This window comes from Mobula hypostoma, chromosome 3 (genome assembly GCF_963921235.1).
Source record: "Mobula hypostoma chromosome 3, sMobHyp1.1, whole genome shotgun sequence".
NCBI classification, from domain to species: domain Eukaryota; kingdom Metazoa; phylum Chordata; class Chondrichthyes; order Myliobatiformes; family Myliobatidae; genus Mobula; species Mobula hypostoma.
Genome location: NC_086099.1, coordinates 145,898,226 through 145,912,631, shown reverse-complemented (window position 1 = coordinate 145,912,631; position 14,406 = coordinate 145,898,226). Strand labels below are relative to the sequence as shown.

Below are 14,406 nucleotides of genomic sequence, written 5' to 3'. Positions count from 1 at the left end.
TGAGGCTCACATCAGTGATAGGGAAGATACTGGGAAAATTCTTAGCTTTAGGAGTTGTGAGTATTTGGAAAATCATGGCCTAATTAGGGAGAGCCAGCATGGCAATTCATGTGTTACTAACTTGACTGAGGTTTTTGAAAAGTTGACAGGGAAGGCTGATGAAAGTAGAGCTGGCAACATTGATGCATGGATTTTGGTAAATTGTTTGACGAGATCCCTCATGGGACGCTAATCCAGAAGATTAAGATGTATGGAATTCATAGTGAATTGGCAATTTGGATTCAAAACTGGTTTGCTCATAGAGGGTAGTGGTCAAAGAGACTTATTCTAGCTGGAGAATTTTGATAAGTGGTGTTCCACAGAAATTTAAACTAGGACCTCTGCTGTTTATGATGTATATAAATGAGCGTGACGAAAATGTAAATGGGTGGGTTAGTAAGTTTGAAGATGATACAAAAATTGGTGGTGTTGTGGATAGCATAGAAGATTAACAAAGAATACAGCAAGTTATAGATCAATTGCAGATATGGTGGAGAAATAGCAGATGGAGTTTAACCTGACCAAATGTGAAGTAATGCACTTTGGTAGGTCAAATTGAAGAGATTGTCTTGCCTTAACAGAGTTGATGAGCAGAGGGATCTTGAGATCCATGTTCAGAGCTCCCTGAAGCAGAGGTTGGTAGGTTTGTTAAGAAGGCATATGGCATGCTTGCCCTTATTAGTCGAGGCATTGAGTTCAAAAGTCTATGATGCAGCTTTATAAAACTTCAGTTAGGCAACATCTGGAGTATTGCATAATAGTTTTGGTCACCCCATTACAGAAGGATGTCAAGATTTGGAGAGGTTGCAATAGAGGCTTACTGAGGGGAAATCTGATAAAGATTTACAAGATTGTGAGAGGCATAAATAGACTAGACAGTAACTTTTTCCCCCAGGGTCGAAATGTCTAATGCCAGAGGGGCATGCATTTGAGGTGAGAGGGAGTAAGTTTAAAGGAGATGTGAGGGACAAGTTTTTTTTTTGCATAGAGAATGGTTGGTGCCTGGAATGCACTGCCTGGGGTGGTGGTAGAGGCAGATACAGTAGGGACTTTTAAGAGACATTTAGATAGGCAGTTAAGTGTGAGGGAAAAGGAGGGATATGGACATTGTGTGGGCAGAAGGCCATTAGTTGGCCATTTGAATACTAATTTAATTTATTGGGCACAATATTGTGGACTAAAGGACTTGTCCCTGTGTTGTATTCTATGTCCTATCTTCATTTTATATGACTGATCCCTAATCTTGAAACTACCACGAATAAACTTGTGTCTCCTGATGTGTCTCCTTGGGAATGGGAACTTCTATGTTTTCATAAGTTCACCTAGTCTTCTAAACACCAAGGATACAGACTTAATCTGTTTAGCCTCTCTTGCCGTAGGAATTATCCCAGTGAATCTATTTTGGACTGCCTCCAACACTGCTATATCTTTTCTTTGGTCAGGAAACATAGAAACATAGAAAATAGGTGCAGGAGTAGGCCATTCGGCCCTTCGAGCCTGCACCGCCATTCAGTATGATCATGCCTGATCATCCAACTCAGAACCTTGTACCTGCCTTCTCTCCATACCCCCGATCCCTTTAGCCACAAGGGCCATATCTAACTCCCTCTTAAATATAGCCAATGAACTGGCCTCAACTGTTTTCTGTGGCAGAGAATTCCATAGATTCACCACTCTCTGTGTGAAGAAGTTTTTCCTAATCTCGGTCCTAAAAGGCTTCCCCTTTATCCTCAAACTGTGACCCCTCATTCTGGACTTCCCCAACATCGGGAACAATCTTCCTGCATCTAGCCTGTCCAATCCCTTTAGGATTTTATAGGTTTCAATAAGATCCCCCCTCAATCTTCTAAATTCCAACGAGTATAAGCCTAGTTCATCCAGTCTTTCATCATATTAAAGTCCTGCCATCCCAGGAATCAATCTGGTGAACCTTCTTTGTACCCCTCTATGGCAAGGATGTCTTTCCTCAGATTAGGGGACCAAAACTGCACACAGTACTCCAGGTGTGGTCTCACCAAGGCCTTGTACAACTGCAGTAGTACCTCCCTGCTCCTGTACTCGAATCCTCTTGCTATAAATGCCAGCATACCATTTGTCTTTTTCACCGCCTGCTGTACCTGCATGCCCACTTTCAATGACTGATGTATGATACCCAGGTCTCGTTGCACCTCCCCTTTTCCTAATCGGCCACCATTCAGATAATAATCTGTTTTCCTGTTTTTGCTACCAAAGTGGATAACCTCACATTTATCCACATTAAATTGCATCTGCCATGAATTTGCCCACTCACCTAACCTATCCAAGTCACCCTGCATCCTTTTAGCATCCTCCTCACAGCTAACACTGCTGCCCAGCTTTCTGTCGTCCGCAAACTTGGAGATGCTGCATTTAGTTCCCTCATCCAAGTCATTAATATATATCGTAAACAACTGGGGTCCCAGCACTGAGCCTTGCGGTACCCCACTAGTCACTGCCTGCCATTCTGAAAAGGTCCCGTTTATTCCCACTCTTTGCTTCCTGTCTGCCAACTAATTCTCTATCCACATCAATACCTTACCCCCAATACCGTCTGCTTTAAGTTTGCACACTAATCTCCTGTGTGGGACCTTGTCAAAAGCCTTTTGAAAATCCAAATATACCACATCCACTGGTTCTCCCCGATCCACTCTACTAGTTACATCCTCAAAAAACTGTGTGCAGTTCTCCAGACCCACTGTATATGCATTGTTACTGATTTACCTTGTTCTACCTCAATGTTCTGTTTAATGATTTGATCAGTATGCACAATATGCAAGATAATCTTTTCACTGTATCTTGATACATGTGACAATAATAAACCAATACTAACATGCTGTACATTTTAATAAAGTTTGTATATTTTCAAATTCCAACACATTTGCAATAAAGTCTGATTAGAGAGAGTTGTGAAGGCCTGGCACAGATGGAATCGGTGGGGTCGGGGGAGGAGAGGTTTTGGGTTGGGGAGAATATTTTATTTTAAATTTTATTTTTATTTGGATAAGGAATTCACAATTATTTTGTACTTTTTTCACACATATAACCTTTTCCATTCTTTTATATGTACAAAACCACAATTATTTATACATTCTTAAGTAGACATTGAGATGATATAAAAGGAAAATAAACATTTAAATAGATAATTATGTACTGTGATAAATCTAACCTATTAGGCTAAGTAATGAAATTAGTTGTTAAGAAAAATGGTAATAATAGTTTCCATACAACCCTTCTGGACCATTTCCACTGGTCCAAAATGTTGCATACAATCCTATATACCAACCATTGTAGGTGTTTATATCCCAATTTGTTCGTGCTTGTTCCTGCCCGCAGACATAATTATCCAATCCCTATGTACTTATTTACTTAATTTTTTCATTTTTTTTATCCCTTTCCCAAATCTTTCCCTTTACTTGTGTTAATTCTCTACTTTCCAAAAAAAAAACAACAAACATTTAGACTAGGGGTGCTTACGTTAGCAATATTACTGTGTTGATGAGAAGAGCAATATAAATCATTAGAAGAGTCATCTAAAGTCTGCTCGCATTGGGGTTATATATTCAATCCATTTATTCCAGATTTGATAAAATATGTGAGTTTAGCCTCCATAGTGTTTTCCTCATTTTCCTTTCCAGGATTAGAGACATAGAGACTGGGCTATGATCCGACAGATCAATTGTTGCAATATTACAGTTTTTTATCCTGAGTCTATCTGTATTTAAGATAAAGAAATAGTCTATCCTTGAATAGGCTGAATGAGGGAAAGAGTAATATGTATAATCTTTACTAGTAGGGTGTAATTCCCTCCAGACATCTATAATTCCCAACTCCTCCATCAATGAATTCACTTTCCGAGTCAGAGGTTTATTCTGAGTAACTATTCTTGAAGAATCTAATATAGGATTTAATCTAATATTAAAATCCCCTCCACAAATTACTACCCCTCGAGAACTGACCATTAGGTCAAAAATGTGTCTATAAAATGACCATTCACTATCTGGAGGAGCATAAACATTCAGCAATGTTATTTCTGTACCTTCTATTCTTCCTGTGATATTTACAAACCGTCCTTCTTTGTCTCTAGTCTCTGAAATATGTTCATAATTAAGAGTACTTGATATTAAAGTAGCTACCCCTCTTTTGTGACTCAATTTATATGATGAATAAAATACATGCTTAAAGCCCATTCTTTTTAATTTTCCATGTTCAGATTGGCTCATATGTGTTTCCTGGAGGAAAGCTATTTGTGCCCTCTCTTTTTTCAATTTAGACATAATCTTATTTCTTTTAATTGGATTCAAAACCCCATTAACATTATAGGAAATTATTTTTACCAATTCAGTTTGCATTTTTCTCTAGTAGAAAAAAAGCACTCTCCTTTTCTAACCAAACAGTAAGCAATCCCTTCTCAACAGTAAACCAAGACATATAACCACACCCTAGACATTTCTGAACGTATAACATTTGAAAATTTTCCCCGACTTCCCAGTGAGGCCTGAGCACCGACCCGCCTCAGTTCAGAGGGATAACCTCTATCTTCACCCTGTGTTAGAGGGCCCTCAGCAGTTTGAATAATCATAGAGAATTTTCTCCTATTTATGTCTCGACCATATTGCTATCATTCAAGTTATTCCGCCTAGTTTATTTTCAGTTACCAGTTTTCATTTTACTTTTAAGTCCGATTTACTCTTTTCAGTCATTTCTCTTAATTAATCTGTATTCTCTGTACATTCGCGTCTGAATATTTGCAGCTTTTCCTTGTAGTTTGACACTCTGGTTCGAGTGGACCGTCCTCGCCCCACTAACTGCCACGACTTCAGCCGAATCCTCTCCAGTAGCGACTCCGGTTGGGTGATAACTTTAATAGGTAGTCCCCGGTCCGCCAGGTCCGACGTTGCCTCCTCCACCGTAGCGTAAGTTTTTGTCCCTTCGTCGTAAAAGACTCTCAGCCGAGCTGGATACAGGGTCTGGAATCTGATGTTGTTTTCCTTCAGGACTCTCCGTGTTTCCGTATATTCCTTCCGTCTGGCAAGAATCCCCGGTGCGTAGTCGTGGTCTAAACTGATTTTGCAGTTGTTCCACATGAAACCTTTCTTTTGCCATGCCCATTTAAGCACCTCTTCCTTCGTTCTGTAACTGAGAAATCTGATCAGAATCGATCTGGGCTGGGCGCCTGCCGGAGGCTGTGGTGCCAACGCGCGGTGAGCCCTTTCTATCTGTAGGTCTTTTGCGGCTGGTATATCAAGGTTCTCTCTAAGCAGCTTCTCTATGAAGGGAATCATCAATCCGGGTCTACCTTCGGTTCCTTCGGGAACTCCGTAGATCCTCACATTTTCCCTTCTCGAGCGGCCTTCTTGATCTATTAGTTTCCACTGGAGTTGGTCTTGTAGCTCCAGCATTTCTGCTATCACTTCCTCTGCGTTTTGTAGCTTCTCTTCAATTCCAACAATCCTCGCTTCGGCTTCATCTATCCGCGAGTTAGTTTTTACTATTTCTCCTTTAATATCTTCCAGCTGTTTGCTGTTATCTTGTCGGAACTCGCGAATCTCTCCGAGAATCAAAGACAGAGTCACCGATTCCCCCTCATTACCTCCGTCCTGGCTTGCCGTGGGAGAGCTAGGCCCGTCGCCTTGCTGCATCTCTTTATGTTTATCAGCCTTCGAAGCGGACTTTTTATTCTTGTTCTTAGACATCATCCTTGCCCCTTTTATTAATATAGTTATGCAATATTAAGTATTTGTCTAAATTCGATTTTGGGGCAGTTTACCTTCTTTTTTGTGGAGAGACCTTTTCCTTACGCCGCCATTCCCTTGATGACCCGGAAGTCCCCCCCGGTTGGGGAGAATATTAAGGACACAAGAATCTCCAAGGACCCAAAAGCTGATGGTGGGACCTGAGAGACAAGAACCTGTGGGACCTGACATGGACCTGTCAGTTCAAGGCTGCCTCTTCTGCCTCAATGAGGCCACACTCAGGGTGAAGGAGCAACACCTTGTACTCTGTCTGGGTAGCCTCTAATCCGATGGCACGAACTCAGTTTCTCTAACTTCTGGTAATTTCCCCCAGCCCCTTGTACATTCCCCATTCTTGTTTCCCTCTCTCATCTCATCTCATTACCGGCCCAATGCCTCCCTCTGGTACTCCTCCTCCTTTCCTTTCTTCCATGGTCTTCTATCCTCTCCTATCAGATTTCTCCTTCTCCAGCCCCTTAACTCTTTCACCAGTCACTTTCCAGCTCTTTATTTCACCCCGTCCCCCTCTACTGGTATCACCCATCACCTACCACCTTGTTCTTCTTCCTCCCCTCCCCCCACCTTCTTACTCTTACTTCTCCCCTTGCTTTCCAATCCTGATGAAGAGTCTTGGCCCAAAATGTTGACTGTTTGCTCTTTTCCATATTTGCTGCCTGGCCTGCTGCGTTCCTCCAGCATTTTGTGTGTGTTGTTTTGGATGTACAGTAACTGCAGAGTTACTTATGTTTTATGGCTCTAAAAACCTCAGCCCAATGCTCTCAAGTGCCCTGCACAGGCCGAAAGAACTCATTACACCCCCTGACACAAAAGAACTTCATTATAAGACAGGGATAAAAGGTGCTTGAATCAGCATTAGTTCCTTCCAAATATATTACCGAAATCACAGAACATAACAACATAATGCAGCTGGTAGTGTACCTTCAACACAAACCATGCCAGTTCAAGAAGGCTGTTCACCACCACAAGTGGTGCAATTGTAGTTAGGGATGGTCAATGTGTGCCAACAGAATTGCAGTCTAGAATTGAAGGGCAGCTTTTGCATGAAATTAAAGAGCAGTAACTTTCATGAAGCTAATAATGAAATGACAAGGCTTGAGTAAAGGTTACTCTCTGTCACCTGACATCAGAAAGCTATAAACAGATACATTGTCCATGATTTGGGATGCAGAGAGATGAAGAGTCGTTATCAGAGGTGTTTGTATTAAATTACAATAGTTATTTTCTAGTGGGACATTGTGTTGGTCTAATAAATGAGTGGGAAAATAATATCATGCTGTTTAGAGATCATCTTGTTTTTGGGGGGGTGGAGTTGAGATTTTTGGGAATCGAGGCATCTGGGTTAGTGCAGGAAATTAATGCTGATGTAAAAGATCAGCTGTGGTCTTAAATGCAAGAGCAGGCCCAAGACATCAAATGTCTACTGCTTCTAATTACTATTATTATTATTATTATTATTATACTTTCTTAGGCTGCTCAGTTAATCTAATTATCAGTTTGAACTTTTAAAGAGTGGAGTGAAAGCAGAAAATGCTGACTACATTCAATAGATCAAATATGCACAAAGGAGGTACAGGTTAATTTATTATGGGGTGCTAGTCCTTTTTTAGAACTGCAGGTGAACAGCATTTCAAAATAAGCAAGAAGAGTAATCATGTAGTTGACTTTTATTTTCTCAACAGATTTGAGCCTCTGTACAGGGTGCCAGCTATGATAATCTGATAAATTTGGGCAGATCTACTGTTAGTCAGCACTTTTAGAACACGAGAATGTGCAGAACTGGTTTTCTTCCAAGACTACTCTGGATAACACCAAGTCCTTGCCCTAATGCAGAAGCTCTTCTCCCTAAATTGAGAAAGCTTATATTAGCAAGTGGCAAGAGTTGCAATTTTTAGCATTCTTGATATTCTTTCTGATTCATTAAAATCCAATTTTGTGGTATTTCTCGGTTTTAACACGGCTCCTTTTCAAAATACTCCATCTTTTGTTTTCACAGGTGTGTGGAACACTTCTTATGCTTAGATATGAAGGAGAATGTTTAATCTGAATTATTGTTTACCTTGTATTAACTGTCATTCCAAATATTGTTTCTCTGCAGGCATTAGGTATTAATGTTTCTCGAGATCGGGCCATTATCAAAAAGAAGCTAAAGGAGTTGAAATCATTAGTTGAAAAAGCACGTAAAGCACAACAGAAATTAGAGAAACAAAGGGAAAAACAGAGAAAAAAGGAACAGGAGCAGCTTCTGAAAAAGAATAAGAAAACAAGCAAGTCATTATTTCTAGCAGCAGAACCTGACACTGAATAAGAAGTTCATCATTAAAAAGACTGAAAGGGTTTTAATAGTTTTCTAGGCACTTTATATCCTGTGCACAGACTTGAGGAGTGTATATAATTTCATTTTACAAACACCTCAGAATTATGTCAGAATCATTTTATGGTGGTCATCACAAAAGAACCTGAACATTTCATTTTAGTTTTGTGTATGTTTTTCTTTACATACACTGGCTCCTGTGGAAGACTTGCATAACTTCTCTGATTACCTGGCATTAAAATCAAACTGCACAAAACCTAAACAACTGTCAAAACAACTTGTGGAGAAGTGATCAGCTTTAAAAAAAACATTTTAAAATGGGATAGAACTTTGTTTTTATGTTATCTCAGAATTTTCACACTAGAAAACTTAAATACAATATATCAGCATTACATAAAAGGAGAGGGCCCAAAATAAGCAATTTCTGCAGTCTGCATATTGCACTGATATTCATGGAACTTAAACTTCTGAGTAGAAAACTATGTCAAGTTACATTTCCTGAAATATGATATAACTGTTTGTAAAGGCGTATACCTATTTTACTCCACCAATTGGCAAAGTTTAAAAATAAATTTTACTATTAAAATATTATTATTGCACACTGCATTTTTCTTTTTATTTCAAAAATTTATTGAACTGTAAATAGCAGTTTCAATATTTCATTTAAAGTTTATCTAAATAACAGATGTTCTGAAACATTTCCAAAGAATTAAATTTGCAATAAATAAGTTGAGACAATGATATTTAAGTAATGGTCTTTATATTGTTACAGATCTAATATTGAATGGCAAATGATATAAACTACTTTATTGGGATTTTATTTTCATAGGATCTAAAGCATGGTTTGGTGTAGAAATTGGGAACAGTTGGTTAAACAAACAACATTTAAAAAAAAATCGGATATGGTTATTCTACATTACCGTATTTTTAATTCCACAGTAAATGGTAAAGTTAGTTATTTGTCAATTCAACAAAGATAGCACATTAGAACTGTGGGCTTTCTTTGTTAAAGGTAGGTACAAGTAGTTAATACCTATGTTGATGGTTCTGCATAACTGTAGGCTTCTGGCTTTAATGATTCGGAACATATACCATTTGATGAGAATTCAAAATCATCTTACGCCATATTTAGTTCAGTTAAACTGTTGATACCTTATTTGGATACTAATCTCCCCACCACTTAAAATAAGTAATATATTTCCTTAACATCAATATTTTGTATGTGAGCAGTCTTTTCATATTGCGGCATACTCTTTCTTGTGATTTGAGGGATAATCAAGGCTTTGCTGAAGTGATTTTACAAGAAACATTACTACTTTGAAGCGATACTTAAAGAATATCCTATGCTCAAAAAATAGTTTAGAACATGACATATGTATTTAAAATCTAATTTGGAAGCCCATTTGTATATGTTTTAAACCTGATTCCTGTTTTTGAATAATATAGATTTGCATCTAACAGAAACCCAGAACATCATTAATGAGTCGGTGAAAATGTGTCATTTCCAAGTCTTCCCGATCAATAGTCTGTGTATTTTTTTATGATAGCAGCAGTCAGTAATTAGAGCCAGTAGTTAATATTTAATATAAGTCTACAAAGCATCAAAACATTGAATGTGTTTTATATGAAATTCTGATGAAGTGGCATTACACACTTTCACCATTGCCGTTTTAAACTCCATTTTACTACTTTGAAAGTATTTTGTGGCTGCAATTCTTGGTTCTCACTTATTTAAAATTAAGCAGCAAACAAGTTTGGGCATTTAATTAAACTAATTCAACAAAGTGGTTGAGTGCTATTTTCCCATTATTAGAGAAGATTACTGTAGTTTAGTTCAACACTGTTGGGTGTAACACCAGTTTAATCTTGTTCCAGAGATGTGTTAGTAAAGCCTAATTGCCAACGTAGTATTTTTAAGAAAATTCATATGTTTAGTATTTTTACTTCTACCATTTGAACTAAACAAAACTGCTTCGGTCCAAATGCAGATTTGTCTACTGCATTGTTCAGACAAGTGGTTTAATGCTTATCTGCCCTCACCCCATTCTCTCACTACTGTAGCAGGGCTAGGGTTCCTCTTGTCCTTACCTACCACCCCCTTACCCTCCATATCCAGCACATCATTCAAGGTAACTTCTGCCAATCTACAATGGGATTCTACCGCATTTTTCCCTCACCCACCCCCCCCCCCAAAATCCCTATTCTCCACTTTTGGCAGGGATTGCTCTACATGACTCACTTGTCCATTCATCCTTCCCCACTGATCTCCCTCCTGGCACTCATCCTTATGTGGGACAAGTGTACATCTGTCCCTATACCACCTCCCTCACCACCATTCAGGGGCCCAAACAGTACTTCCAGGTTAGATGGTGCTTCACCTACGAGTCTGTCAGGGACATTCATGTATCTAGTGCAGCCTCCTCTACATCTGCATGACCTGGATGCGGCTTTGTAGAGCACTTCACTCCATCCACCACAAAATGTAGGATTTCCTGGTTCCATTTCAATTTCCCTCCCATTCCCAGTCTGACATGTTGGGCTACAATGAGGGCACAACCAGGTTGGTTGGAGCAATACCTTATATTCTGTCTGAGTAAGTGCCAACCTGATAGCACAAACATCAATTTCTCTAAGTTCCAGTAATTTTTCTCTGTCCCCATTCTCTCTTTTCCATTCCCAATTCTATTTCTTCTTTAACCCCTTCTTTTTGATCGCAACTGTCTGGATCCCCTTCTCCTTCCATTTCTACCATGGTCCCCTGTCCTCTCCTATCAGATTCCTTCTTTAGCCCCTTACCTCTTCCACCTATCACCTCCCAGCTTCATACTCCATCCTCCTCCCCCACCCACCTTCTCTCTCAGCTGGTTTCACCCATTGCCTGCCACTTGTACTACCCGTCCACCCCACCACCTTATTCTGGCCTGCTCCCTTCCAGTGCTGATTAAGGGTCTTGGCCCAGAACATTGATTGTTTATTTCCTTCTGTAGATGCTGCCTGACTTGCTAAGTTCTTCCATCCTTTTCTGTGTGTTGCTCAAGATTCTGTAGAATCTGTAAAAGCCTCCTGTATATCGGTGATACCTGACGTAGATCACTTCACTGAGCACATAATGCTTTGTCCGCCAGAAAAGGTGGGATCTCCCAGTGGCCACCTATTTAATTCCTCTTCCCATTCCCATTCTAACGTATCAGTCTATGGCAGCCTCTAATGTCACGATCAGGCCACAGTCAAGTTGGAGGAACATCATCTTATATTACGCTGGGGTAGCCTCCAACCTGATGGCATGAACATTGATATCTTGAACTTCTGGAAATGGCCTCCCCCTTTCACTATTCCCTATCCCCTCTTCCCTCTCTTACCTAGTCTCCTTGCCTGCCCATTGCCTCCATCTGGTGCTCCTCCCCCCTTTTATTTCTTCCATGGCCTTCTGTCCTCTCCTATTAGATTCCCCTTTCTCTAGCCTTTTATCTCTTTCACCAACTTCCCATCTCGTCGTTTCACCCCTCCCCCTCCCAGTTTCACCTATCACCTTGTGTATCTCTCTCCTCACCCCACATTTTAACTCTACTCATCTTTTTTTTCTCCAGTGCTGCTGAAGGGTCTTAGTCCGAAACATCGACTGTACTGTTTTCCATTTATGTTGCCTGGCCTGCTGAGTTGCCTCAGCATTTTGTCTGTGTTGCTTCGATTTCCAGCATCTGCAGATTTTCTCTTATCTGTAGAATCTGTTGTGTTTATAGTTTGATGTCATGTTTTCTTTACATCTCTGCCCACTGATGCATACAATTTGCCCTGTGACTTTTTTGGTCTTCATTTTAAACAATACAGCAGCAGCATGGTAGCGAAGTGATTAGTACAACACATTACAATACCAGTGACCCTACGGGTGCTCCGATTTCCTCCCACAGTCCAAAAAACTGGTTGGTGGGTTAGTTGGTCATTGTAAATTGCCCCATGATTAGACTAGGGTTATATCAGGAGTTGCTGGGCAGCGCAGCTTAATGGGCCATAAGGGCCTATTTCGCCTTATATTTCAATAAATAAATTCCTATTTCTTACAAAAATGTCTTTTAATGATTATCCTTTCTTGGCTTCCTTGCAGTGTCTAACAGGACAAGTAATTTCTCTCCTCTCACCCACTCCTCTGAAAAATATTAAGCTTGTGAAGAAAAGTAATGCTAAAAGTGATATTTCACATGAAGCTCTGCAATGAATTCTGCATGTCTTTTATCACCCAATCTCCCATTTAGAGTATTATTGAGCAGAGCAGTAATATTCAGATCAGCATTGTTTCACTGTCAATTTCATCTTGCCTTGTTGCAGTAATTATCAAAGTTTTTTCCATCTCATTTGTTGCAATATTCTATTTGTGCTATATTTTCAATATGTGACTACTGTAAGTATATTAAAACTTTAAATTTAATGCCTCAATTATTTTAGGTTACTTGATTTTATGCAAGTATTGAATCACTTGCTCTGTTATATGCTGAATAATTATCACTAACATGAAAACTGTAAAAACATATCTAATTGCTGAGGTTATAGTCACAATTCTGTAATTAACTAAATCAGTTGGTCTAGTATATATTGTTCCTTTTGGGAATATCTTGTGAGTGTAGATAGTTTTGTTTTCCAGTTAAATGCTGTGAAGCGAGGGAGTAAAACTGAAAATTAACTTTACAAACAATAAATGCCCAAAATAATGTAAGAAATCTAGCAAGCTTACAAGATATAGTGATCCATAATAGGAAGTCCTGTACAGAAGGGAGTGTTTTTATATAAATATATATATATATGTAAAACAAACTATAAAAGGATGTTATATTGGTGTTCTTTGAATTCTTGTGTTACTGTTAATTGATTTTGAAGTAATATGATTACATGTTGCTGAAGGAGGACTGGGGCAGCTAACTAAGAAATGCACTGAGGATGTTGAAATTGTTTTTTATTTGTAAGATAAGTACCAAAAGATGGAGGAATTTAATTTGAATAAAATGTGTACAAATGGCATGGCCTGATGTCTGATTTGAAGAGCTGTTCAATGTTCCTCTTCCTGCATGATAATGAAAACAGTGCCATGCCTGAATTTAGTCTTCTGTGCTTTGTGATGTATTACATTCTTATGTTTACAAACTTAATATTTTATTTTAATGTTAATGACAGATAATAACTAGTATTTTTGTTGATTTTAAATGCCTGTGAAACTTATTTGGATAAATGTAAATAAACATCTTGCCAATGAATAAGCACTGTTATCAGACAACATGCATTAAACAAGTGAAAAGTCTTAAGTGAAACAACAGGTTAAAGAAAATATTCTTGTAAGTGTATGCTCAGTACTGAATTATCCCTTTTTATTCTAAACAAGACTGTAAGAGCCATGTATCTATTTTCAGTCATATGGTTGGGGTGTGGTGGAGGCAAGTGAGTACAGTTACCTCTCATTTCGTTAAATGTTTAGTTTAGTCTTGTAGAGAGGGGATGAGCCATGCAGAACTATATTTTTTGTTGACTACTATTAGAACACTAATTTAGTTCGACTGCTTAGTTGCGCTAATTGGGACGCTAACTAGATCGCTATTAGTACACTTAAATTTGTTAGTTCAGCTGCTAACTTGGTTACTTCTCTAGTTTGAATACTTATCGCTCATTTAGTTTTGTTAGCTTTTTTATCGCTACAATTCATCTTTGGTTGTTTTGCAATAAAGGATCGAATGTACCTTTCTTGACTTTGGAACTTCATAATTAGAAGCACATCATACAGTGTCGATCTCCTGACTCAGTGGTTTTGGTTTGTTTTAAAGTAACCATTACATTTTGTCAACAAAAAATAATTATACAAAATGAACACCAGTCTACAGCTAAGAATTGCCTCAGAACTGTTTGTGAAATGGGAATCTCAACACTGAGAAGCTTGCACTTTGGCAACCCAAGCAGCCTGCAACAAGTAAATGACCTTTTGTTAATTCATGCTGTGTATTTGTAGCTTGAACACAATTCTGAATGGTCACTGCTGCCTGTCCATTGGGGACCATTACTTGATTGTGTGGTGTTTCCCTGAGGGGTCATCACCTTGTTTTATTTAAGTGCTGAAATATTCTGGTTGCTGACATTTGATCTGAAGGCTGTTTGGTTTAAGCGCTGTGGATACATGCACAAACTGTTGCCTGTATTTATTGAATGTCGCTGGTGCTTCAGGAAAAAAAAGAGGCAAGTGCAATTGGCACAACTAGAAAAGGTAACATGAGTGAATGGAACTGGCATTAGCAACCCTCACATCAGGGC

At 38.9% G+C, this 14,406-nt stretch overlaps 1 protein-coding gene across 3 annotated transcripts in view; it reads left to right on the top strand.

The window, feature by feature from the left end:
- Nucleotides 1-13,830, top strand: part of ppp1r9a (protein phosphatase 1, regulatory subunit 9A) — a 262,073-nt gene extending 248,243 nt beyond the window's left edge. For all 3 annotated transcript variants that reach the window (XM_063043820.1, XM_063043819.1, XM_063043818.1), the window contains one exon: nt 7,906-13,830. In XM_063043820.1, coding sequence (XP_062899890.1) covers nt 7,906-8,115 — 210 coding nt within the window. In that variant the 3' untranslated portion in view covers nt 8,116-13,830. The remainder of the gene's footprint in view (nt 1-7,905) is intronic.
- The last annotated feature ends 576 nt before the right edge of the window (nt 13,831-14,406 follow it).